The sequence below is a fragment of the Mytilus californianus genome, unplaced genomic scaffold (genome assembly GCF_021869535.1).
Source record: "Mytilus californianus isolate M0D057914Y unplaced genomic scaffold, xbMytCali1.0.p SCAF_10, whole genome shotgun sequence".
Lineage (NCBI taxonomy): Eukaryota > Metazoa > Mollusca > Bivalvia > Mytilida > Mytilidae > Mytilus > Mytilus californianus.
Window position 1 is genome coordinate 62,068,301 of NW_026262582.1, and position 26,316 is coordinate 62,094,616.

Here is a 26,316-nt window from a genome sequence, read left to right on the forward strand (position 1 = left end):
CCTAACCGGTTAGGTTCATTGTGAACAATTCTTTTGAAATTATCTATTTATAGAAAAGCTATTCCTTTTTTATTTAAAGATAGTCAATATGATAAGTACCAAATGTCAAGAGTCTGTCTAACTCTTCCACCAGATATGATATAATCCTGTATTTCGTTGATGTGTTTGCCTTTGTTTTAATCTTCAGTGTTAAATGCCCACTAGCTTTGGTGTATGAAACTTTGAAAAGACAAAAAACTATTGTGTAACTGAACTAACATTCCTGAAATATAATCGGAGCACCAGCTAATGTTTGCTTTAAATTGCTTTTCAACTTTACAGTTATAACTTACAGCGTGGTCTATAATACCAAGTATAAACAAATAATATTTTCTAGTCAAATCAAGATGGTGTATCCAATCTTATTTTTTTAGACCATTCTTGGTCATATAGCTCTTCAACTGTTTCGGTTCCCATACATTCTTGTTTTTTCAAATATTCGGCTTTGAGCATTCCTGATGAAGGTAAATCCAGAAAAGAGATTTGGACGCATGAAATTTATAACATGTTGTTTTCATTTCTTATGTTCTACTTTTTAATTCCATGATGTTGTGTGTCCTATAGAATTTGACATCCATCCACTGAACACTTCAATTATTTTCAAAGACATTTTTTCAATTGTTGTGATAAAAAGGGCATGCTCAGATAGATGGACATCCTATTGAAGAGCAAACAATAGTTTATCACATTACTTATATCACTAACAGGCCAAAAAAGAAGCAAAGTTAACAGTTAAATGTGTTTATTATGATTAACAAATTATAAACAAACCATCATTAATAACAAGATAACAAAAAACTGCATCATTATCACAATATTGTATAGTTATTAAAGAGTGTTTTATAGCACTTATTTTGTAAAATTTGTAAATTTTTAAGTTCAGAAGTTTTAATTTTTTAAGAACAAGTCTAGAATTTTGAATCTAAATTAAGGATTTTTAATTGAATATGATAAATTATGGTGGTGAAAGTCAATATTTGAGCATAATTTGATTTGAAATGTAATATCATACATATAAATATCATATATATATTATCAACTTCACTAAAATATAGGTAATGTTGTCTTATATGTCTCAAGAAATTTTGTTTGTTGTCTTGAACTAAGTGAAAACAAAGACTATAATAAGTGAGTACGCACTTTTATAAATAATTGATATTCTGGATATTTTTATTCTATGTGATTTCTAGAACAAAAATTATTATTTAGATATAAAGTGTTATTTATAAGTAAAAGTCTTTCACTTCAATATTAGAGTGTTGTTTAATTGTAGCTAAGACATATCCTTAAAAAAATTATTCATATAAATCATATTCATAATCACATTGAAGAATATATTTAAAATTATGAATTCACATGGTTTTTTTTTATCAATAAATACTATACTAGAAATAAACGATATTCTTTTCATATCAACAACTTAAATAACTTAAGAGAAATTAACAACCAATATAAAATCCTTGTGTCCTGCACAAAAATAAAATCAACACTTTTTATGCAGCTTTAGTTTCTGAAAAAAGATTTTCCATCCAAATTTTATTCTATTCAATGTAGATTTCAAAGTAACAATTATCATAGCATTATAGCCTAATTTTTGCCTTTTTACATTTGTAGTACATCCCTCCAGACATTCAGTCATTTTTTTCTTCGTAGAAAAATGATACATTTCTTAATAGTTGTGTTACGTTCGTGCGGACATCAGCTGATTCAATGTGATTGGTGGAAATAAAACACTAGAGACACGTGAAATCTGAGTCAGTTCCTTTGGTAACTTTAGCTTCTCTGGAAATGCTTTCTTAATTTCTACTCTCGGAAGTGATGAATTCATTTTATGGCTTCCCCGAGTTTTCTGAAGAAAACAAAAAATAACTGGTTAAAGATACAAACTATACAGGCATCTGAGAATTATTCAGAAAAATAAGTTCACAAAGGACAAAAACTGTACTATAAATTCCAACTTGCAACTATCAACTATCAACATCACTTTAAAAAGAAATAAAATTGTCTTGAGGATGCAACATTTATTGAGCGAAAGAAATGCATATTGCGGTTGTAATGTCTTCACTGTAAAAATATATATTAAATTTTTTTATAAAATTAGTGCATCATAGCGAGTCTATGTAAAGTCTATGTAGAGCCATGCATAAATAAAGAGCAGTGCTTAGCTCAAGTCTGGTTATATCGTTTACTTTGTAAGTCTATTCCTTCTGTTAACATAACGTTGACTTTAAATGAATAGACTTAAGGATGTACTTAGGTCAGGTTTATGAATTTTTGTCAAATGTTCGGACTCCTTGGGTTTTTCCTACGATACAGGGTAAAATATTTTGCCCAATATCACCCACTTTTTTTCATAGGAGACTGCAACAGCTCATAAAAAGGTCATTACTAAAATTTAAGCAGATTCTAGATTTTTTTCTTACGATTTGAGATCCAAATAATGACAATGCTAAATATAAGGTAAAAGTCATGATCAGAGTCAGCCTATTCCCGCCATTTAATAAAAAAATGAATATCTCAAAAAGGAGTTCCATAACCTATCAATAATTTTAGCTTATTTTGTTCCTTAACTAATGCTCTTCTGACTTATAGTATCAATTTTAAATTCTAGATTTTTTTAATTTCACCTAACTATATCCTTAATGGAAAAAAAAGTTATCGGCCATCACTGTATAGTCAAATATGCCTAAATGGGCACTTACAATTACCCATACTGCAATTCACTGTCCAAAATACACTGTCAATGTAACTCTTCCATAAATACAGCTTTTGAAATAGAAATCATTTTAAATGGCACCATGTAACTTTTTTATCCCTTGCGTGTCTTTGTATAAAGATTTATCTTCAATACGGCTAAGTTGGCTGGAAATAACGATTCCTGGCCTAGCGGTCATAAAACTTTAGAGCATGATTATCATACTCAGACTCAGAAATCAACCAATCAAAATACTGGATTTGGTGTTTCTAGCACAAATTTTGTACTCCGAGTACTGAATAAGGTTTTATGACCGAGGGCCCTGGTGTTTTGATAAAAAGTAGTGTTTAATAACATGCAGTATAATTTGCATGCATTTTGATTTCCAGGTGAGCTAAAGAGTCCTTGTATGAATTAGGAATATAAAGAAAATAAAACACAAGAGGTACATCTGTGCCTGTATTGCTCATCTGGTTAATAACCAGTTTGCTAATGAAGACTTAGTATGCACATACTAGTTATGCTTTCTGTTGCTGATAATTTTTGAAATGTACATGTTAAACTAGCTCTTATAGTTTTTTAGAAAACAGTCAAACCTATAAACAAGAGGCTCTCAAGAGCCTGAATCGCTCACCTGTATTTCAGAGGAGAAGATTTTTAAATGTTAGCAAACTTGATGAACAAATTGTGTAAAATTGTCTTTAAAGGGCAATAACTCCTTAATTGGTCAATTGACAATTTTGGTCATATTCACTTTTTTGTAGATCTTACTTTGCTGAACATTATTGCTACTTACAGTTTATATATATCTATAATAATATTCAAAATAATAACAAAAAACTGCAAAATTTTGTTAAAACTACCAATTCAGTGGCAGCAACCCAACAATGGGTTGTTCGATTCGTCTGATAGTTTCAGGGCCAATAGATCTTGACCAATTAAACAATTTTACCCCATGTCACATTTGCTCTAAAAGATTTAGTTTTTGAGATATAAGCCGAAAACTGCATTTGACCCTTATGTTCTATTTTTAGCCATGGCGGCCATGTTTGTCGATGGATACAAACTTCGGATACAATTTATAAACAAGATAGCCTAAGGAACATTTAGTTAAAAGTTTGAAGGTAATTGGCCCAATAGTTTCAGAGGAGAAGATTTTTAAATGTTAGCAAACTTGATGAACAAATTGTGTAAAATTGTCTTTAAAGGGCAATAACTCCTTAAGGGGTCAATTGACAATTATGGTCATATTTACTTTTTTGTAGATCTTACTTTGCTGAACATTATTGCTGCTTACAGTTTATATATATCTATAATAATATTCAAAATAATAACAAAAAACTGCAAAATTTTGTTAAAACTACCAATTCGGTGGCAGCAACCCAACAATGGGTTGTTCGATTCATCTGAAAATAATTTCAGAGCTGATAGATCTTGACCAATTGAACAATTTGACCCCATGTCAGATTTGCTCTAAAAGCTTTAGTTTTTGAGATATAAGCCAAAAACTGCATTTGACCCCTATGTTCTATTTTTAGCCATGGCGGCCATGTTTGTTGATGGATCAAAACTTCGGATACAATTTATAAACAAGAAATGATTGTAACAGGATGCTGTTACGAAGTCTCCCAAACGAAGCTCCCATAATTCATTATTCCCAGGGTCGCCTGACATTGGACAAAGTCCTGTGAAAATTGGTTTGGTCCAGTAAAGTTATATGTATTAGTGATGCCTGGGGACTAACACTATATATCATTCAAATCATCTTGGCATGACAAACCAGAATATATATGGTTTAGGGGTGGGGATCTCGACCATTTACAAGATACAAGAACATTGGGGGTGGGGGAACCCCTGGGGACTGACCCTAAACGTCATTCAAATGTTCGAGACATGATGAACAGGAATATATATGGTTTAGGGGTGGGGATCACAACGATTTACAAGATATTAGAACACTGGGGGTGGGGGGAACCCCTGGGGACTGACCGTATACGTCATTCAAATGTTCCAGACATGATTAACAGGAATATATATGGTTTATGGGTGGGGATCTTGACCATTTACTAGATATTAGAACTTTCTCAAATGACAGGGGGTCGGGATGACCCCTGGGGACTATCCCTGTATATCATTCAAACCATCTTGGTATGACAAACCAGAATATATATGGTTTAGGGGTGGGGATCTTTACCATTTACAAGATATTAGAACTTTCTTAAATAGCAGGGGGTGGGGTGAGCCCTAGATGCTAACCATGTATATCAATCAAACCATCTTCGCATGACAAACCAGAATATATATGGTTTAGGGGTGGGGATCTTGACCACTTACAAGATATTAGAACTTTCTTCAATGGCAGGGGGTGGGGTGACCCCTGGGGACTACCCCTGAATTTCATTTGATGTGCTTTATCATGACAAACCAGAATGTGTATGGTTTAGGGGTGGGGATCTCTACCATTTACAAGATATTAGAACTTTCTCAAATGGTAGGGGGTGGGGGTGACCCCCTGGGGACTAACCCTGTATATCATTCAAACCATCTTCGCATGACAAACCAGAATATATATGGTTTAGGGGTGGGGATCTTGACCACTTACCAGATATTAGAACTTTCTTAAATGGCAGGGGGTGGGGGTGACCCCTGGGGACTAACCCTGTATTTCATTTGATGTGCTTTATCATGACAAACCAGAATATATATGGTTTAGGGGTGGGGATCTCTACCATTTACAAGATATTAGAACTTTCTCAAATGGAAGGGGGTTGGGATGACCCCTGGGGACTAACCCTGTATATCATTCAAACCATCTTAGCATGACAAACCAGAATATATATGGTTTAGGGGTGGGGATCTTGACCACTTACAAGATATTAGAACTTTCTTAAATGGCAGGGGGTGGGGGTGACCCCTGGGGACTAACCCTGTATTTCATTTGATGTGCTATATCATGACAAACCAGAATATATATGGTTTAGGGGTGGGGATCTCGACCATTTACAAGATATTAGAACTTTCTGAAATGGCAGGGGGTCGGGATGACCCCTGGGGACTAATCCTGTATATCATTCAAACCATCTTAGCATGACAAACCAGAATATATATGGTTTAGGGGTGGGGATCTTGACCACTTACAAGTTATTAGAACTTTCTTAAATGGCAGGGAGTGGGGGTGACCCCTGGGGACTAACCCTGTATTTTATTTAATGTGCTTTATCATTTAGAACATTTTCAATTAAAAAGATTGTGTCTATCACAAACGGTTTTCAATTTATAATCATTTGAAAATTTTAAAAAATAAAATCCCATAGGGTTCTATAGTAAAACCCTCCTTTCTTTTTGCCCCTCAAAGTACCCCTTTATAAACCCTATTGCACAAACAAAACCCTAATTGCACCACTTGACATGTTAGTCTAACATATTGTGAAACCCTAAGTTAATCTGTCAAGCGGTTTTGGAGAACGGGTGCGGACAAGTTCAAATTTAAAAGTGGCGGAAGAAGAAGAAGAATAATAATAATAATAAGAACTGAGCAAAACCAATAAGTCTCTCCAAACTTCGTTTGGGAGACTTAACTAGATACCCTAAGTAACATTTAGTTAGGTTGTGAAGGTATTTGGCCCAGTAGTTTCAGAGGAGAAGATTTTTGAAATAGTTTACGACGACGACGACGGACGCCAAGTGATGGCATAAGCTCACATGGGGCCCTTTGGGCCCCGGTGAGCTAAAAATAGTAAAATCAACATTTCAAAGGCAATAGCTCCAAAACATGTGCTCATTCAAAGATGCCTACATGCTGTATGTTGCATTCCTAAAATTCTACTTTGTTTGAAATAAACAAGATAACATTTTCTTCAGATCCAATTTGTTTTCAAAAGTGAAAACAATCAATTTGAATTTTAAAGGAACATCATTAAAACATACATTGGACATCTAAATTCCAACTATGGGTGGTTGTTTTTGTACAGTGAAACTGTAAGAGAAATTCTACAATTGACCCTATAGACTGTTACCTATTTCCAAGTACCTTCCTGGGGTACAATGTATGTTTAAATAGAACAGCCCCAACCTGTATGATAAAAATTTGGTGCGTTTCCAATTTTGAGAATGTTTAATTGTCATGAAAGTATTATTTCCTATACAAAATGTATTATACTTTTAACAAACTGGTTCCTGGCTTCAATCTTAAGGATGTATTTAGGTGAAATTAAAAAAATCTAGAACTTAAAATTGATGATATAAGTCAGAAAAGCATTATTCAAGGAATAAAATAAGCTAAAAATATTGATAGGCTACGGAGCTCCTTTTCGAGATATTTCATTTTATTTAAATGGCGGGAAAAGGCTTACTCAGACTTTTACCATATATTTGCATTGGTATTATTTGGATCTCAAATCGAAAGAAAAGAAATCTAGAATCTGCTTAAATTTTGGTAAATGACCTTTTAAGATCTATTGAAGTCTTATATGAAAAGAAAAATGGGTGTTATGGGGCAAAATATTTTACCCTGTATCGTAGGAAAAAAACCAAGGAGTCCAAAAATCTGACTCGAATTCCTAAACCTTACCTAAGTACATCCTTAAGTTCTTGATTGTCAATAGTGAAAGTTACTTAATTTTAATTTTGAAGCATTGTGCGAGATATACTTTTTAAACATACTTTATAAAATAAAAAGATGTGGTATGATTGTCAATGAGACAACTATCCACCAGAGACCAAATGATCTAGATGGTAGCAACTATATGTTGCTGTACGCCTTCAACAATGAACAAAACACTTCACCTATTAAAGAGAGGCACATCATTTCTTGGTGAACCATTATCTGATGAGATATAAAAACAAAATAGCTGAGTTGATATTACATTCATACATGTAAAACCAATCCACCTTTCTATGGGGTGTTATGTTTAAATTGAATAGCCCTTAATATGGTAATACATTTTTTCTCTTGTTTATTTCATTTCAAAGTTAGACATCTTTTTCCAATGCTACTCACGTTTATGAATTATGTAGAATTTCCACATTCCTCAAATATCTAGAAATCTTCAATATTAAAGTATATATCATCTTTGAAACATTACTGTCAAGTCTGGTAATTTTGATCATTTGGAAAGTGTGCAATTTCATAAACCCAATGTCAAATTCAATGCTGCATGTGATGGACAAAATGACCAGTCATTACAGCATGTACATTAATGTAGTTGAGAGGAATTACATGTGTCTAGATAAGTGTGACTAAAATGAACTTTTAAATGTACTGATGAGAGGCCAAAAGAGAGAACTGGACAGTCATACTGATGAGAGGCCGAAAAAAAGTACTGAACAGTCAAAATACTGTTAATACAGAAATTATTGCATGCATTTATTATTGCGATTGTTTATGAATGGACACAAATGTGAGATTAATTATTGTGACTTCAGGAGATGCTATGGAAATATAAAATGTGAGTTTTTAATTTTGCGAAATATATACTATCATTATTTTTTCAATAATAAAATTTCTCCATAATTTCTGAATTAACAGTATGAAACATGTGAAACTGACTGTTACAAGTTGAAAAAAATCTAATTACATTTAAACTCGCATTCAATGCTATCTATGGCATTAAAAATACAATCTTTTCAAGGGCACTTTTGCACACTTACACTGTCAATGTATATTTGTTCCGCCTAACAGAAGTTCCACTGGAAACTTTGTTATAAACAATGTCATAATATCTGTTCCTGTTGGAACAAATATTCTATACCATTTATTCCGTTAGGAACATTTACTGTAATATTTATTCCAGTGGAAATAATATTCCAGAATATTGTTTCCATTTGGAACTTATAATTATATTATGAAGGAACTTCTATTCCGTGACAACACGCTTATATTCAATAAACTTACTGATGTGTAATTTTGCATCTTTTTCTTCACTAATGTATAATATTTGCAGTATCTTTCATGTTCTTTCTTTATATAAGGTATACTGATCCGAGATTCCTTTGCAGGGGGTGGTGGGATGGGATAATCCCATTTATAGTCAGGAGTATAGATTCCTCCAGGAAGGTGAGGGAAGTCAGTCATCTCAGAAGTATCAGTCCTGTGAATAATAGTAAAATACATTTATTAATTGCAGCAAATAACTAAGTACATTCATTTTCCAGTTAAATTTTGAAGGAAATTTACATGTGATATCACCAATGTTCTCAAAAACTGGTTGGATCAGTCCAGACCACCAAAAATCGGGCAAGTCTATCAGTATCAAATGTAGACTTTGTCCTGAATGTAAATTATTTTTTTTTTTTTTGCTCGACATTGCTTATATTTCTACCTACTTTAACAGTACAAAATAAACTTAAGACCTGCCTTTAATGAAAGCATTTTGTCCAATTCTAGTACAGATCTATAGTGAAGTTATCCAGTTGCAATTTTTCGCAATTATAAAACTTTGCAAAAATTTCTGAATTTATATTATTGTCAATGCATCCCTAGTTACCAATAACAATAATAACATATCTTTCATTCTATAAATACCTTTCAGATCTTCCATACTTTTCTATAATAGCAGGGAGATGTCTTTTGGATTGAACTGACCGTACAGTGCTGCCACCTAGTTCAGAGGTTGCATCAGACATGCCAGACATGGCAGAATATCTCTCAGGATAAGGGTTATGTGACACAGGTGCTGGAATAGCTGTGGTCCATTGCATTTGTAAAATACCAAATTTGGATTGTCCCTTGTCCCTAGAAAGGAAAGAATCATTTTATATTCTCTGGTAATCAAAACACAACATAAACATTTTAGTCCAAATTACCCAAAGTTAGTATTTTAATACCAATGTTTTAAATAAACCTATGGCTTTTCAGATTACCAAACCAATCAACTTCAAACTATTCTATTGTAAATTTTTACTTAAAAAATAAATGGAGAATGTGTCCATGGGACACAGATGATGCCCCTGCTTGCACATTACATTATAAAGGGGCATATCTTGAGAAGGGTAAAAGTGACGCAACCTAAATTGGAACTTGATCTGTGTTTTGTGTCAATAAGCATTGTGTATAAGTTTCATAGCATTTGGTTCAGACAAACTAAAGTTAAAGAACAGAAACCAATTCTGGGACATACACACGGATGGACAAGGGTAACACTAATTGCCTCCTCAGGTGACAGCATAAAAAATAATCTGCGTTTGATCTTGTTAATCAGATATCAATATGCAACATGAATTTCCAACCATAAAAAATGAAAATAGTGAAGTAGGAATTAATCTGGCACAGCAAGAAAAGTTACAGTGATATAAAAAGAAAGCTAAAACACTTTCAGCTGAGTTTACAAATTTTTAACACTGCTGCCATATTTGCTATGATATGGCAAGTTCCAAATATTTGTTATAAAGGAAAACTCCAAAATAATTTGGATAAAAAATGATAGGATATGCACAATAAAATAAGGCATATGAAAGATTCTCTGAATGAGTCATTGAAATGCAATTTTTGTTTAGAAGCAGTGGATAAAAAGTGTGGATAGACAAACAAAAGGCCATAGAGATCTGCTTTAGTGAACAACTTGGGGCTATTGACTTTGGAAAGTAACATAAACCTTAAAAACAAATAAACATGTTCAAATTGATACATACTCATCCTTTGTATGAACACCTAGTTTCCCTGGTATAGATTCTATCATGTGATGTCTTTCTTCCGCTGGTGTTATAGAACCCTGAAAAAAAAAGACAACATCTATTAGCATGTTTATCTATTGTCTTAAAAATTTATATATCAAATAAAATTAGTAGATTTGGCTAACTAAGTCCTTATAATTGAATAAAGTAACATATTTCTAGTTGAAAATTGTTTTAACGTTCATTAAGCTCTAATTAATAAACTGTTGACACAGAGATATGTCTCGCCTGTCAGCATAAAATTCAGAAAAAGACAATCTGAATGGACAGCAACATTGCTAATTAATTCAAACTCGCTGGACCAACTAGTGGGTAGGGCCTCGAAATAGTTGACAAAATGAGATGTACAGACAGCAATGTAACTTTATAGAAAATATTGTCTATTGTAAGTAGTGACCCATCAAACTAATTTAATCAGAAAACTTGACATTGAAAATTGCTTATTGATTGAAAGTCACTGGACCATGACCTAGGGGGCAGTGCCTTGAAATAGTCATCAAATTATATGTACTGATAGTAATGCAACTCCACACAAAATATCATTGATCTATCACAAGTAATTCCTATCAATCTAACTTAAGCAGAAAACTTAACATTTAAAATTGCTAATTAATTCAAAGTCACTGGACCATGGCCTAGGGGGCAGGGCCATAAAATTTTTGTCAAACTGATATGAACTAAAAGTAATGCAACTTCATACAAAATATCATTGATCTATCAGAAGTAGTTCCTATCAAACTAACTTAAGCAGAAAACTTAACAATTGTTGACACCGTCATCTCAGCCGTCGCTGGAAAAGCAATCCCTATGTCTCGCTTTCCTCAACTTTCTTTACAGGCGAGACAAAAATTGTTTGCTATCCCCTTTTTGTGGTTAATGTAAGATAACTCTGGTTAATTTTCCCGTTAATTTTCCAAACATTTTATCACTATGGGGAGATAATATAATTCGGTTTTCACATATAGTCTTTTTCAAAAAAGTTCAAATGCTTTATGTAGGTTCCAATCATAATTTCTCACTAAAGCATTTGACATATTTTTGAAGTTTCTGGAATAAAGTGGTGGTTATGTTGTTCTGTTTTTGTGTATGTGAGTATGTGTATCTTGTGTGTGTGTGTGTGTTTGTGTTGGTGTTGGTGTTGGGTTGGGGGGGGTTACACAGCATGCATGTGTATGTCTAATGCTTTTACAAGTAGCAGGATCAATGCTGTTGGAGGTTAGACATTGCGGACAACTCAAAACAGTGTATTCTTGACAACAGAATGCTATTTTCATAATGTTACATAATTACCATGATACGGCTTTCAAAGTATACAATTCCAGGATTAGTTTGAGTAGATGCACTATCTAAAGTAACTTGATATGTAGCTAAATAACATTTATAAAACTATGAAAGGTTCTTTATATTGATATATAATAATTTTAAACGTTCCAAAACAAATAAATAATTATAGATATACATAATTTTCTTTAATAAACCAATGATAAATAGTAAGATCTGTTAAATTATAAATTTTGTTATGATTTAAAATTAAATCAAAAAACTATACTTAAAGATGAAATTCTGAACCTGTTCAAGGGAGACAATAAATGCATTATTTTCATTTACCTGTGTTTAAAGTTATTGCAAATGGATGGTATTTTTGTTCGAGCATATTGTTTTTCTTTAATTGTTTAACATTTCTTACCGATATAACATGTTACTTTTACTATTCTTCCCTTAGTTTATTTATTTTGTATTCAAAATTATTTATTTGGTAAAAATATTTCCTTTCTCTATTGGTACTGTACAGGTATACCTAACAACAAAATTATTTTCATTTACCTGTGTTCAAAGTTATTGCAAATGGATGGTATTTTTGTTCGAGCATATTGTTTTTCTTTAATTGTTTAACATTTCTTACTGATATAACATGTTACTTTTATTATTCTTCCCTTAGTTTATTTATTTTGTATTTACATTGTGTCATAGGTCAAATTTATTTGTTCAGTGTATGTTCAATGGTGTTAATATGTCCTTTGATTGAGTTAAGCTATTTCAGTTGATATTTTATAGTGTGTCTTTCTATGTTGTGATGTTACACTATTGTTTCAGAAAAAGGGTGAAGGTTTGGTACCATTAAAACGTTTAAACCCGCTGCATTTGTTTGCACCTGTCCTAAGTCAGGAATCTGATGTTCAGTAGTTGTCGTTTGTTGATGTGGTTCATAAGTGTTTCTGGTTTTTTATATAGATTAGACCGTTGGTTTTCCCGTTTGAATGGTTTTACACTAGTAATTTTTTGGGGCCCTTTCTAGCTTACTGTTTGGTGTGAGCCAAGGCTCCGTGTTGAAGACCGTACTGTGACCTATAATGGTTTACTTTTATAAATTTTGACTTGGATAGAGAGTCGTCTCATTGGCACTCATACCACATCTTCTTATATCTATTGATTCGATAGACTTTTTGGAATTGAAACATAGTACAAAGGGATTTCACTCTTGCATACAAATGACACATCAAATGAATTAATTAACACAACATTCATGCTCCAGCTTCAATGAAGATTCTAAATTATCAATATAACAAACAGTTGTTTATCTATAGGATAGTGACTGCTAACAAATGCTAACCCACATCAAAGTATACTTTTTTGAATTTTTTTTAAACCTACTCAGAAAAATGCACGAACTACTTGATTTTCATTGCTCATAATTAACATGTTTACACGTTAATATAATATAGTCATTAAACATTATTTGCCTCTAACAGTACAAGACACTATACAGATCGTATACTTGCATCAACTTACCCAAATAAAGATTTGATTAAAGCCTGAACATTTTGACATTGTTTTTTTTTTTTATCCGTTTTGGTTTTTTAATATTATCACAACTTCCTGTTAAGATTTGACTAAATACCCATATCTCGATATCGTCAGGTAAACACGCTACATTTATAGCAAAATTAAAAATAGCTCCAAAAATTTTCTTTCAAATCTCAAAACCAATATTTATATAACCTTCCTGCTTTTTTATCTATCATTTCTATTTCACAAAATGGCACCTGCATGTGTCTTGTTACAAATTAGGGGACAACTAACTTTAATCTTTCCTTCTTTTTTAAACTGTAAAAGTCATACATCTTTAATTTTTAGCCAAATTATACTTTTCATAAAAAAATATTTATTCTAAGATAATCAACTTTTGGTTGGCTTGTACTCAAGACTGTTCCATAATATCATAAATGGCACCCGTGGAATCTCAACTATGGGCAGGTGTCAAGTGCAGTGAAAATTAAAATGAAATTCTTAATTTGCCTCTACATAAAACCTGCAGCATAAAAATTAAAAATTTTACATCAAGCATAAAGGCTAAAATGTTAAACTCTACCTACAGTGTTTGGAACTCAAAAGGGATAAATATACTGTTACTAAGAAAGCCATTGGTTGCTTCATAATTTCAAGAATTCATACCTTGTGCCTACCCACTTTGACTGACTTCAGAAGTCTTAACCCTGCCTCACCAGGCAACATGGGCAGGCCTTCACTGATGTAGTTGACAACCAGAGCAGATCCCGGTTTCATCTTGCCTTCATTGAATTCTCTATTGACCATTTCCATTCTCTTTCTCTCTAATGCTGTGGGGGTCTGGAAAAACTTCATCCAATCTGGTTCTATAAAAATCACAAACACAAAAAAATAAGAATATAAAGTTTGCTATATTCAAAAATTTGTTATTTCAATGTTCAATCCCCTGATTTCTGCATCAAAACTCTTCACCAACTCTGTCATAAAAGAACACTTCAAAATATTTTTTTTTAAATTCACAAGAGTTTGTAAACATCCTCATTCTTAATATGGTTGCATGTGTCAACATTAAGAGTGTCATTGTAAGTTTTTTTTTTTAAACTGTGACATTATAATATAAGCTTTAAAATTTCAATCATGGGGCCCAACTGACAAAATGTGAAAAATTTGTATTGACCACAGGGGTTTATCTGGGTATTTTGGGAAAAAGGACCCTGATCAGTTTTGGGAATTTTTTAACGTGATTTTCAATGAAATTGGGAAAAACAACCAATATACCAGATGTTAGTTTTACTGTGTTTAGTTCATTAAAAATTTTCTTTTTTGGTGAAAATAAAGTAAGTAACTATATGAATGCTATTAGTAATTCAAGTTTCTGTTCCTTTTTGTTTTTTCAATTTAACAATAAGACATTCAAGTTTATTTCAGTATCAAAACAATGAGTTCTTAAAGCACACATGTGATACATATTTACCCCCCCTTTTTTTTTATATCAAAGACAGTAACACTAAACATGGTTAATATAATAATAATTTTTTTTTTTAAATCTTCCAGATTTTTACTGGCCCTTCAAAATTTAGAAGAAATTACCTCTTAGATCTTTAGTTATTTGTTTTCCTCATAAAAACATCTAATATCAACAATTTTAAGTGATAAAGAAAAGTATTGTCACATTTTATTTGATTTTGAATTTGTGAACTAAAATAATTTTGAGTTTCTGAATAAAATATTTCCTGTTTCTTTCTTTTTTTTTCATATAACTTTTAGTTTTCAATTTTAATGTTGCTATTTCATAGTTGTCAAAAACTGGATTTTTTTTATTAATTTATTTAGTGAATTTGATCGGCAAACCCGGAATTAGCCTTATCCGTTTCCGGAATCTGATCCAGTTTTGAAATTTTTCTTCAACTTCCTGTTTATGGCAGCCATTGATTGTCAATGTTGTTTTGTCAGTCAAATATGTTTTTACTCAGATTTACACATTACTTGTTGTCGATTTTAGGCCTAAAGCTAGCAGTTGAACAAAATAAACATCTCTGTAATGAATAATAAAGATGAAAATGAATTTTGTGATCGTTTGGGAATTTTGCTCCCAAAATTTGGAAAAAAGTAGGGTTTTTGCCATTGGGAATGGGTCGGAATACCGGACCCTGTGGAATGCTAGAAAAATCCATGGACCATATGGGAATATTCTGAAAAAAGTTAAGGGCCTAGTCAAATTTTCAGTAGCATTGGCAACTGGGCCCCTGTAAAGCTTATTCCCTGTAATATAAGGTCTCCGTAAAGGAAAATTAAATCAGTGATGTTCTTTATATGGCATTATCCTAAAACCTCCTCACTAAATTTGCATTTCTCAAATCTTTATTTCAAAGTGTGATATTTTGCACTCTTCTTTTGTTTGTTGTATACTTGTCTTTAGATGATGTGGTAAGTTTGTCAATAAGACATTAATCATGTTAATCTAAGGACAAGGATTTTTACAACTAGAGTTTTTGGGTTACTAGTAGTATCCCTTATTGGCCTTGAAATGACGAACACAAATATAATTTGTAAACAAAAAATCTCCAAACATGTTACTATATTAAGTAATTGACCAATTGTGTTGTCTTTAAGTGTAGAAGACCAAAGAAGATGTAAAAACTATGAAGTTATTAAATGTTTGCAAAGAATTTCATTGGATCAAATTCTGGATTTTTCAATCTGAAAAGCTGTATATATATATATATAAAGGGTTCTTTAGGCTTTGGTTTATTATGAAAAATTATTTATGGTACCTTGAAAATTGAACCACATATTTGTAAATGTCTCAGCTTCATAATGAGCCATCATACATATCCAAGTTAATGATATGGACAAATATCCAAGTTAATGATAAGGACAAATATCCAAGTAAATGATATGGACAAATATCCAAGTAAATGATATGGACAAATATCCAAGTAAATGATACACACAAATATCCAAGTAAATGATATGGACAAATATCCAAGTAAATGATACGGACAAATATCCAAGTAAATGATACGGACAAATATCCAAGTAAATGATATGGACAAATATCCAAGTAAATGATACAGACAAATATCCAAGTAAATGATATGGACAAATATCCAAGTAAATGATACGGACAAATATCCAAGTAAATGATACGAACAAATATCCAAGTAAATGATATGGACAAATATCCAAGTAAATGATATGGACAAATATTCAAGTTAATGATATGGACAAAGCAACTAAAGAAAATGTTACTATTACTACCTACCGGAAATAAAAAGCACATATGGACCAGATTTTAAAAGTCACTTGCATATTTCTGACATGATTTATTCTCTATTAAAATAAAAAGTCTGTAAGGAATCTCTATAGTGTCTCGTAAGTCTTTATAGGCTGGGTATTGATCTTTGTTTTAACTGTTTTGTGTATTGAACATGTATATTTACTTGTAAGATCAATATGTGACTCTTTTATAAAATAATCATTATCTTATCTTATCTATACCAGAGTGTATGTGCATAAAACGGAGTGCAATAAAATGGTCCAAATGCTTGAATTTCACAATAAATCTTTTAAACCAACCTTGTTCTCTTGGTGTTGACTTTGCAGAAGCTCCTCCAATAGTACTGTTAGACTTGACAGGTGAAAGGTTATGTTTTCTGTGGGACTCCACTCTTGGCCTATAAGATGCAGCTGGAATACATAAATTGGCATAATTTGTAATCATAAAATTCCTGAGTTAATAAATTCTTATTTTTCCAGTTTTTTTAATCATCTGACAAGTAAACAAGAATATTTCTCCATAGTATACCATGCCACATTTGTACCGTCACATTTCTGTGTTCAGTGAAGTGCAAAATATTGGTTAAAACCTTAATTATGCATACATTTTTAAAAGTTCACATCATTATGAATACGTAAACTAATGAAAAAGAACAAGGAATTAAATTATATATGATGCATCTACTTGAAAATGGATCTATTACCACTTCATGACAAATCGGCAATTCCAATGTTTTCAATAAATCCTTTAAAAAAAAAAAGGTCGTCAAATGTCAGCACATTCTCAGACTAAAACCAGTTATCTACCTTAAATTTAGAAAAAAAATTGAAAAAATCAAAATCAAAGTGTGATATTGTTTAAAATCCTGATCCTCAATACCCTGTACAAAACTGAACTGAAGGGCACACAATACAGAAAAGTTCTTGCATTGATTTTTCCTTAAAATTATGAAACAAAGTCAATTTTGATATGCACTATCAAATTAAACAAAGAAAATTATACCTCCTTCATGAATTACTTTTTAGAGGTATTTGATTTTGAAATTTGCATGTTTCATGTTAAAACACAAACTAGAGGCTCTCAAGAGCCTGTGTCGCTCACCTGTATTTACTGATGATTTGGAAATTATGTAAAATAAGGTTAAAATCATAATTAATAGTATTAGATATTAGATATTATAATAATATCTAAAGATAATAACAAAATACTGCAAAATTTTTGTAAAATTACTAACTCAGGGGCAGCAACCCAACAATGGGTTGTCGGATTCGTCTGAAAATTTCAGGGCAGATAAATCTAAATCTGATGAACATTTTTGCCACCTGTCAGATTTGCTCTAAATGCTTTAGTTTCAGAGATATAAACCAAAAACTGCATTTTACCCCTATGTTCTATTTTTAACCAAGTCGGCCATGATGGTTGGAAGGCAGGGTCATCGGACAAATTTTTTAAACTAGATACCCTAATAATTAGTATGGCCAAGTATGGTTAAATTTGTCTCAGTAGTTTCAGAGAAGAAGATTTTTGTAAAAGATTACAAAAATTTACGAAAAATTGTTAAAAATTGACTATTAAGGGCAATAACTCCTAAAGGGTCGACTGACAATTTTGGTCATGACAACTTATTTGTAGATCTTACTTTGCTGAACATTATTGCTGTTTACAGTTTATCTCTATCTATAATAGTATTCAAGATAATAACCAAAAACTGCAAAATTTCCTTAAAATTACCAATTCAGGGGCAGCAACTCAACAACAGGTTGTCAGATTTGTCTGAAAATTACAGGGCAGATAGAACTTGACCTGATAATCAGTTTTACCCTATGTCAGATTTACTCTAAATGCTTTGGTTTCAGAGATATAAGCCAAAATCTACATTTTACCCCTATGTTCTATTTTTAGCCATGGTGGCCATCTTGGTTGGTTGGCGGGGTCATCGGACACATTTTTTAAACTAGATACCCTAATGATGATTGTGGCCAAGTTTGGTTAAATTTGGCCCAGTGGTTTCAGAGGAGAAGATTTTTGTAAAAAGCTAATGACGACGACGGACGCCAAGTGATGAGAAAAGCTCACTTGGCCCTTTGGGCCAGGTGAGCTAAAAATGTAATTTAAAAAACAGAGATATTTCCCCCCATTTTTTTTTTTAGCAAAGTGTTCTTTAATTTATAGGCCTTTAAGTAAATCCCAAAAATGAAGGGTGAATGCAATCAAATTATTGTGAAATCATACAAATATTGGTCATATTTTTAAAAAAAAATTTCATTACCAATAAAAAATAAGTTGCAATTTCCATACAATATTCTGGAAGCATAAGATAGTAGATTTCAAAAGAATAAAATGGGAGTCCATGATTCATTTAAATTTTTAAAATAGCAGCATTGGGAAAACAATGTGTTAAATTAGGAAGCAATATTATCTGCCCTTGGTACTGCACCGTTTGCCCTCAATTTGAAACAATATTCTGATCTTTCATTTCATCAATAGACTATTCATTCAATACATCGCAGTTAATGGTAAATTTGCTCTTTTCTTTGAAAGCATACCTCTAGCTACAATCTTCTCTTTTGACAGGAATGGACTGGCTTTCTGAGATTTGTAGCTGTAAGTATCAGACATATCACGTCCAATTCCTGAGTCCTGGATACTAATAATACCTGAGTCATTAGTGCTTATAGTATCACCAACCTACAAAAAATAACACATTGATTAATTAAGTCTATTATATTTTATCAGATCTGATTTAAAAAAATTGAGACTAAAAATACCTGCTTCATTAGATAAAATAGGGAGAGGGAAATGCTTTTGGAAAACATTTTACACCCCACGACCCACAAATTTTATTTTTAGGTCTAACCCTTTCATAAATTTTTCCTGGAATAACCTGATACTAAATGTATCACAAATCCACAAAATTCAAATAAATGAACTAATCAATCAATTGTATATTCTATCCAATCGCCAAATCCTGGACACTAATAATTTTATTTTTAGGTCTAGCCCTTTCATAAATTTTTCCTGGAATAACCTGATACTAAATGTATCACAAATCCACAAAATTCAAATAAATGAACTAATCAATCAATTGTATATTCTATCCAATCGCCAAATCCTGGACACTAATAATTTTGGAGTCATTAGCCCTCAATGTTTCACCACTTGACAAATATCAATGCACTACTTAAATAGGTGTCAAATATATCTCATCTGCTTACAGTCCTATAACTGTCATTGAATGTTGTTAAGTTCTCAATTAAACACATAACTGGGAATGGTGTATAGTGCGATGGGAAATGGGGAAGAGTGTATAGGGTTGACACCTTTGTTATAAGTTATTATTTAAATTAAATTTGTAATTGCATGCTTTCTCTGTATATAAATTGCATTATGGGTAATTTTGAATGGTGCAATATCAAGTATGACTCAATGGTGGAGGAAGGTAAATGATGCATGGTAAGATGGAGTGTAAGGTGTCATGGAAAATTTTGTATGGTGTAATTGGAAGTGTTATATAGTGTAATGGAGAATGTTTTAAATCTATTTTTCAAGTCTGTTTTGTGACCTTACCTGACTATGGCTATCCAATGACCCAATTTGACTATCTGTATCTTCACCAGCACCAAGCTGGGTTTTACTGAATAATTTACTCATGTTCTTATAACCTGAATTGAAACAGAGAGGAATGTTCTAGCTTTCATGTTACAATTAATAGTACTACTAATTCATTTAATTATGTAGACTCCTTTTTATTGGCTAACTATCATGACACATGATACTGCCACTAGCTTTCATAATGTATGAAAACCTATGTGGAAGCATATACATCCATGGAACAGGTGTACTAGAGATTTACTTGTTGAAATGATATATTTAAAGATTTACAATATTTATCAGGTTTAACCACATGTTTGTGTATACTGTACCTTTTCTAAACTCAGGGCTCAAGACCATTTAAGAAGTCAATGTCCAGTGTTCAATTTATGATAATATATCACAAAAATGCAAAGGTAAATTAGTAATCAAAATCTGCATCTGGTGTAATCAATTTAAGTTGGAAAAAATGTATAAACAAGAATGTGTCCATAGTACACTGATGCCCCGCTCGCACTATCATTTTCTATGTTCAGTGGACCTTGAAATTGGGGGTCAAAACTCTAATTTGGCATTAAAATGAGAAAGATCACATCATAGGGAACATGTGTATTAAGTTTCAAGTTGATTGGACTTCAACTTCATCAAAAACTACCTTGACTAAAAACTTTAACCTGAAGCGGGATAGACGGACGGACGAATGAACTAACGGACACACAGACCGAAAAACATAATGCCCATAAATGGGGAAAAAAAATTAACTCAAGATATAAAAAAAAATGGAAACAACACATTATAAATTTCACACGTTTGAAGGACTTTTCTGGATTTACTTTTATCAGGAACACTCAAAGCCAAATATTTGAAATCCAAAGGGATGTATAAGAATCTAAACAGTTGAAAAGCTAAATGACAAAAAAAAAAAATAAAAAAAATAGCCAAATCCATCTAAGGTCAACTTTGCCTGAGGGAGTTCAAACCTTAGTTTCTTTATAATTTCAAAATTTATAAACATGCAGACAATTTTAGAAAGGATTGTTATAAATCATGTCAATACCAAAGTACTGACTACTGAGCTGATGATACCCTCGAATCTCAAACAAAATCAAATAAATGAGATAAATTATTTATCCGTAATGATTCTTTTCATTTGCTTTTCCTAATAATATTCTTAGTAAGTTTATAAAAAAAAGATCAATAAGTATTTTAATTAAATTTTTTACAATGAAAACCATATCACAATTTTCAAGTTTTATTAATTACTGAATTAAAATCAACAACAATAACAAAAAATTGTAATCTGACCTGCATTGAACCTTAATCACACAGTAATACAGAATATGTTAAGTTTTATTCTGAATCAATACAGATCTAGATCTTTTTAACATTAATCCTATCGAAATATTGATTGAACTGTTTGCAGGTTTATGTTATTAATTATCTGGTCTGTCGTAAAATTAAATCAACCTTCACTTTAAGTAAAACTTCCTTCCATATCTATTGGAAATTTCTTGTATTTAATTTGCAATCTATATTTCCTTCACAAATAAATCAATGTATCTATAATTTCAATAAAATTCATATTCACTTAAGAAAATGTCTGTATACTTTTAATATACAAAAGAAAACTGTAGTTTATCAATTTATAAACATGCAGGACATTTTATTTTAATCCAGAAAAGTAATACCATAATATTTTACAAATTATTAATGGCACAGGCAGTCATGTCCAAAAATGGTATCTATGGAGAAAGGTAAACTGATGTTCATACAATTTTACGGAAATTATAGAACGAAACAGTCCTTAACTGGCCTTTGGCCGAAAGTGACATGAATTATTTGTAATACTATACAATATAAAAGTATTCAAACAGGCAAACAGGTTTTACTTTTACAGAAATCCAAATTCATTCTTTTAATCATAATCATTAATGAGACAGCAACCCAACAGAATAAAAAAAGCCAAACAACATCTAGAGCCCACATTTTGAGAACAAGATTGCATTACAAATTTAAAACTAAATCAATGTTATCTACTTTCAAATATAATTTTATCTCAATTACAGGCAGAATGGATACTTTTTCGAGCATACAAAATGGGATGGAATTTAGGGATTTTATCACAAATATCAAGAATTAAATTTCTATCTTTTAAAAAAATCTTTTCAGAATTTGTTTACCAAAATACAATGATCTATAAGTTAAACTGATGTCACCTTATTTTTTCATAATGAAATTAAAAGTTTCAAATCAGTCTTCTTTTTGTGTAAGTGAAAATTACATATGTTTTCATTAATTTCATTTGTATACACTCCACTCTTTAATTTTCTTTCTAAACAAACTTTTTAATCTTTTTTAATCTATTTTCTCACAGTACGCTGTATATTTTAAAGTGACTTTACAAATAAAAAAAAGTTGATTTCTTTCACTTAATTTTGTTGTAGATCTTCACTAACTGTGATCATTTTCGTTCTTTACAGTTTCTCTAGATATGTATTAGTTTTTAAGGTAATGGCCAAAAATATATCATTTAAGGACATTAGCTCCCATGTTTTGCACAGTGAAAAAAAAGTTTGAGGAAACAAAACTATCATACAATCTTCAATTTCCAATAGGTCCTTAAATATGTTTACTTTAACAGAATAAAAAATCGTCAAAGATAAAATAATAATTTGGTCATCATAAGACTAATCAGTTGTGCTCTAACCAAAATATTTTAAAGGCCAAATCAATAAGTTGAAGAGTATTTGAAAATAAAATTTCAAAAGTTTGTGCCAAATACAGCTAATTAAGGCTTTGGGTAAAACTGTCCAAAAATTGAGATTTTTTTCATACAAAAACTAAAATGTGATCCAAAACAAAGTGGGTCTATTTAAGATTTGACTTACTGAATTTTCCATCAGTTTCTCTTTCTTTGTTGTACCTGTTTTTATAATATCTGTATAAACTAGGATCTCTAGGATCAAACCTGTAAAAACACATGAAATATATTAAAGGAGATATAGGGTTAAGTTCAATACACCTAATCGCTATTTATTCCATTCCGGATAAGTTCTAAAATTACACAACTTTTTCATCCAGTTGAAGCTATCTGGGGCCCTGTTTAAACAATGCACCATGCATGATACTTTTTAATGAGATCTGTTTAAAACATCGTAAATACTTCAAACAAAATATTTTTTTACTATAATTTGAGTTTCGAAAAAGTGGATCATAATCTATCAAAGTTTCGTATTGATCGCTTTCTAAATTTTTCCCTCCCTCAGCTCGTTACTGATGACCTTTGTTGTTTACCTGTTCAAGGCCTGGTGACCCAAACAGGAAGTTGTCTAAATGACTGTTTTTTCCGGATTGGACTAAATAGCGATAAGGTGTATGAGACTAAAAGAAACAAAAAAATTACATAAAAGATCATATACATCTATCTCGCAAAAAATCTGCATTTGACTACCTACCAAACTTTTTCAATCATTTTTGCAGAACCACAACAATCATATTGTTTATAAACAGTAAAAGAAATTTTTACAAAAACTCATATAAAGAAAAAAAAGTTTACTAATTGCAAGAAAAGTGAATAAATATCGTAGGAAACAGTGATAGTTACCATGTTTAAACTTTGTGAAAAGAGGTTTTGGAATTTGATATTAAATTATCACAGAGGTCTGTTATTAAATATCACACTGTGGTCTGATATTAGACTTCTACATAGTGAACAAGAAATGATTGTAACAGGATGCTGTTACGAAGTCTCCCAAACGAAGCTCCCATAATTCGTAATTCCCATGGTCGCCTGACATTGAGCAAAGTCGAGTGAAAATTGGTTTGGTCCAGTAAAGTTATATGCATTAGTGATGCCTGGGGACTAACCCTATATATCATTCAAATCATCTTGGCATGACAAACCAGAATATATATGGTTTAGGGGTGGGGATCTCGACAATTTACAAGATATTAGAACTTTCTCAAATGGCAGGGGGTGGGGATGACCCCTGGGGACTAACCCTGTATATCATTCAAACCATCTTATCATGACAAACCAGAATATATATGGTTTAGGGGTGGGGATCTCGACCATTTACAAGATATTAGAACTTTCTCAAATGGCAGGGGGTCGGGATGACCCCTGGGGACTAACCCTGTATATCATTCAAACCATCTTAGCATGACAAACCAGAATATATATGGTTTAGGGGTGGGGATCTCGACCATTTACAAGATATTAGAACTTTCTTAAATGGCATAGGGTGGGGGTGACCCCTGGGGACTAACCCTGTATTTCATTTGATTTGCTTTATCATGACAAACAAGAATATATATGGTTTAGGGGTGGGGATCTCGACCATTTACAAGATATTAGAACTTTTTCAAATGGCAGGGGGTCGGGATGACCCCAGGGGACTAACCCTGTATATCATTCAAACCATCTTAGCATGACAAACAAGAATATATATGGTTTAGGGGTGGGGATCTTGACCACTTACAAGATATTAGAACTTTCTTAAATGGCATAGGGTGGGGTGACCCCTGGGGACTAACCCTGTATTTCATTTGATTTGCTTTATCATGACAAACAAGAATATATATGGTTTAGGGGTGGGGATCTCGACCATTTACAAGATATTAGAACTTTCTCAAATGGCAGGGGGTCGGGATGACCCCTGGGGACTAACTTTGTATATCATTCAAACCATCTTAGCATGACAAACAAGAATATATATGGTTTAGGGGTGGGGATCTTGACCACTTACAAGATATTAGAACTTTCTCAAATGGCATGGGGTGGGGTGACCCCTGGGGACTAACCCTGTATTTCATTTCATGTGCTTTATCATGACAAACCAGAATATATATGGTTTAGGGGTGGGGATCTCGACCATTTACAAGATATTAGAACTTTCTCAAATGGCAGGGGGTCGGGATGACCCCTGGGGACTAACTTTGTATATCATTCAAACCATCTTAGCATGACAAACAAGAATATATATGGTTTAGGGGTGGGGATCTTGACCACTTACAAGATATTAGAACTTTCTTGAATGGCATGGGGTGGGGGTGACCCCTGGGGACTAACCCTGTATTTCATTTCATGTGCTTTATCATGACAAACCAGAATATATATGGTTTAGGGGTGGGGATCTCGACCATTTACAAGATATTAGAACTTTCTCAAATGGCAGGGGGTCGGGATGACCCCTGGGGACTAACTTTGTATATCATTCAAACCATCTTAGCATGACAAACAAGAATATATATGGTTTAGGGGTGGGGATCTTGACCACTTACAAGATATTAGAACTTTCTTGAATGGCATGGGGTGGGGGTGACCCCTGGGGACTAACCCTGTATTTCATTTCATGTGCTTTATCATGACAAACCAGAATATATATGGTTTAGGGGTGGGGATCTCGACCATTTACAAGATATTAGAACTTTTTCAAATGGCAGGGGGTCGGGATGACCTCTGGGGACTAACCCTGTATATCATTCAAACCATCTTAGCATGACAAACCAGAATATATATGGTTTAGGGGTGGGGATCTCGACCACTTACAAGGTATTAGAACATTCTTAAATGGCAGGGGGTGGGGGTGACCCCTGGGGACTAACCCTGTATTTCATTTAATGGGTTTTATCATTTAGAACATTTTCAATTAAAAAGATTGTGTCTATCACAAACGGTTTTCAATTTATAATCATTTGAAAATTTAAAAAAATAAAATCCCATAGGGTTCTATAGTAAAACCCTCTTTTGTTTTTGCCCCTCAAAGTACCCCTTTATAAACCCCATTGCACAAACAAAATCCTGATTGCACCACTAGACATGTTAGTCTAACATATTGTGAAATCCTAAGTTAATCTGACAAGCGGTTTTGGAGAACAGGTGCGGACAAGTTCAAATTTAAAAGCGGCGGAAGAGGAAGAGGAAGAGGAAGAAGAATAATAATAATAATAAGAACTGAGCAAAAACAATAAGTCTTCCCAAACTTCGTTTGGGAGACTTAATGAAAAGAACTGATTTTAAAATTTCACATTGGGGTCTATCATAAAATACCTCAGACAGGACAAAACTTATAAAATATTTCTACTCACATTGAAAATTTAAATTGACCATGTAAAGTTTGATGTTCAGTTATGAACTTATAGCACTCAATTCTCATATCAACTTTAACACAACTGAAGCTTGATATTTATTAACATTAATGCATTCTAGTGTCAATAAATCTAAGACACTGAAATTTGATAAAAAATATCA

General features: G+C 32.3%; 1 protein-coding gene across 1 annotated transcript in view; it reads right to left on the reverse strand.

Annotated features, from left to right (window-relative positions):
- Positions 1–764: 764 nt before the first annotated feature.
- Positions 765–26,316, reverse strand: part of LOC127718345 (uncharacterized) — a 162,175-nt gene continuing 136,623 nt past the window's right edge. The window contains exons 45-53 of the mRNA XM_052224342.1: positions 22,952–23,031; positions 20,040–20,134; positions 19,019–19,160; positions 16,772–16,882; positions 13,859–14,058; positions 10,364–10,443; positions 9,258–9,467; positions 8,628–8,823; positions 765–1,888 (exon numbers count right to left, since the gene is read on the reverse strand). Of these exons, the coding sequence (XP_052080302.1) occupies positions 1,721–1,888; positions 8,628–8,823; positions 9,258–9,467; positions 10,364–10,443; positions 13,859–14,058; positions 16,772–16,882; positions 19,019–19,160; positions 20,040–20,134; positions 22,952–23,031 (1,282 nt within the window). The 3' untranslated portion in view covers positions 765–1,720. The remainder of the gene's footprint in view (positions 1,889–8,627; positions 8,824–9,257; positions 9,468–10,363; positions 10,444–13,858; positions 14,059–16,771; positions 16,883–19,018; positions 19,161–20,039; positions 20,135–22,951; positions 23,032–26,316) is intronic.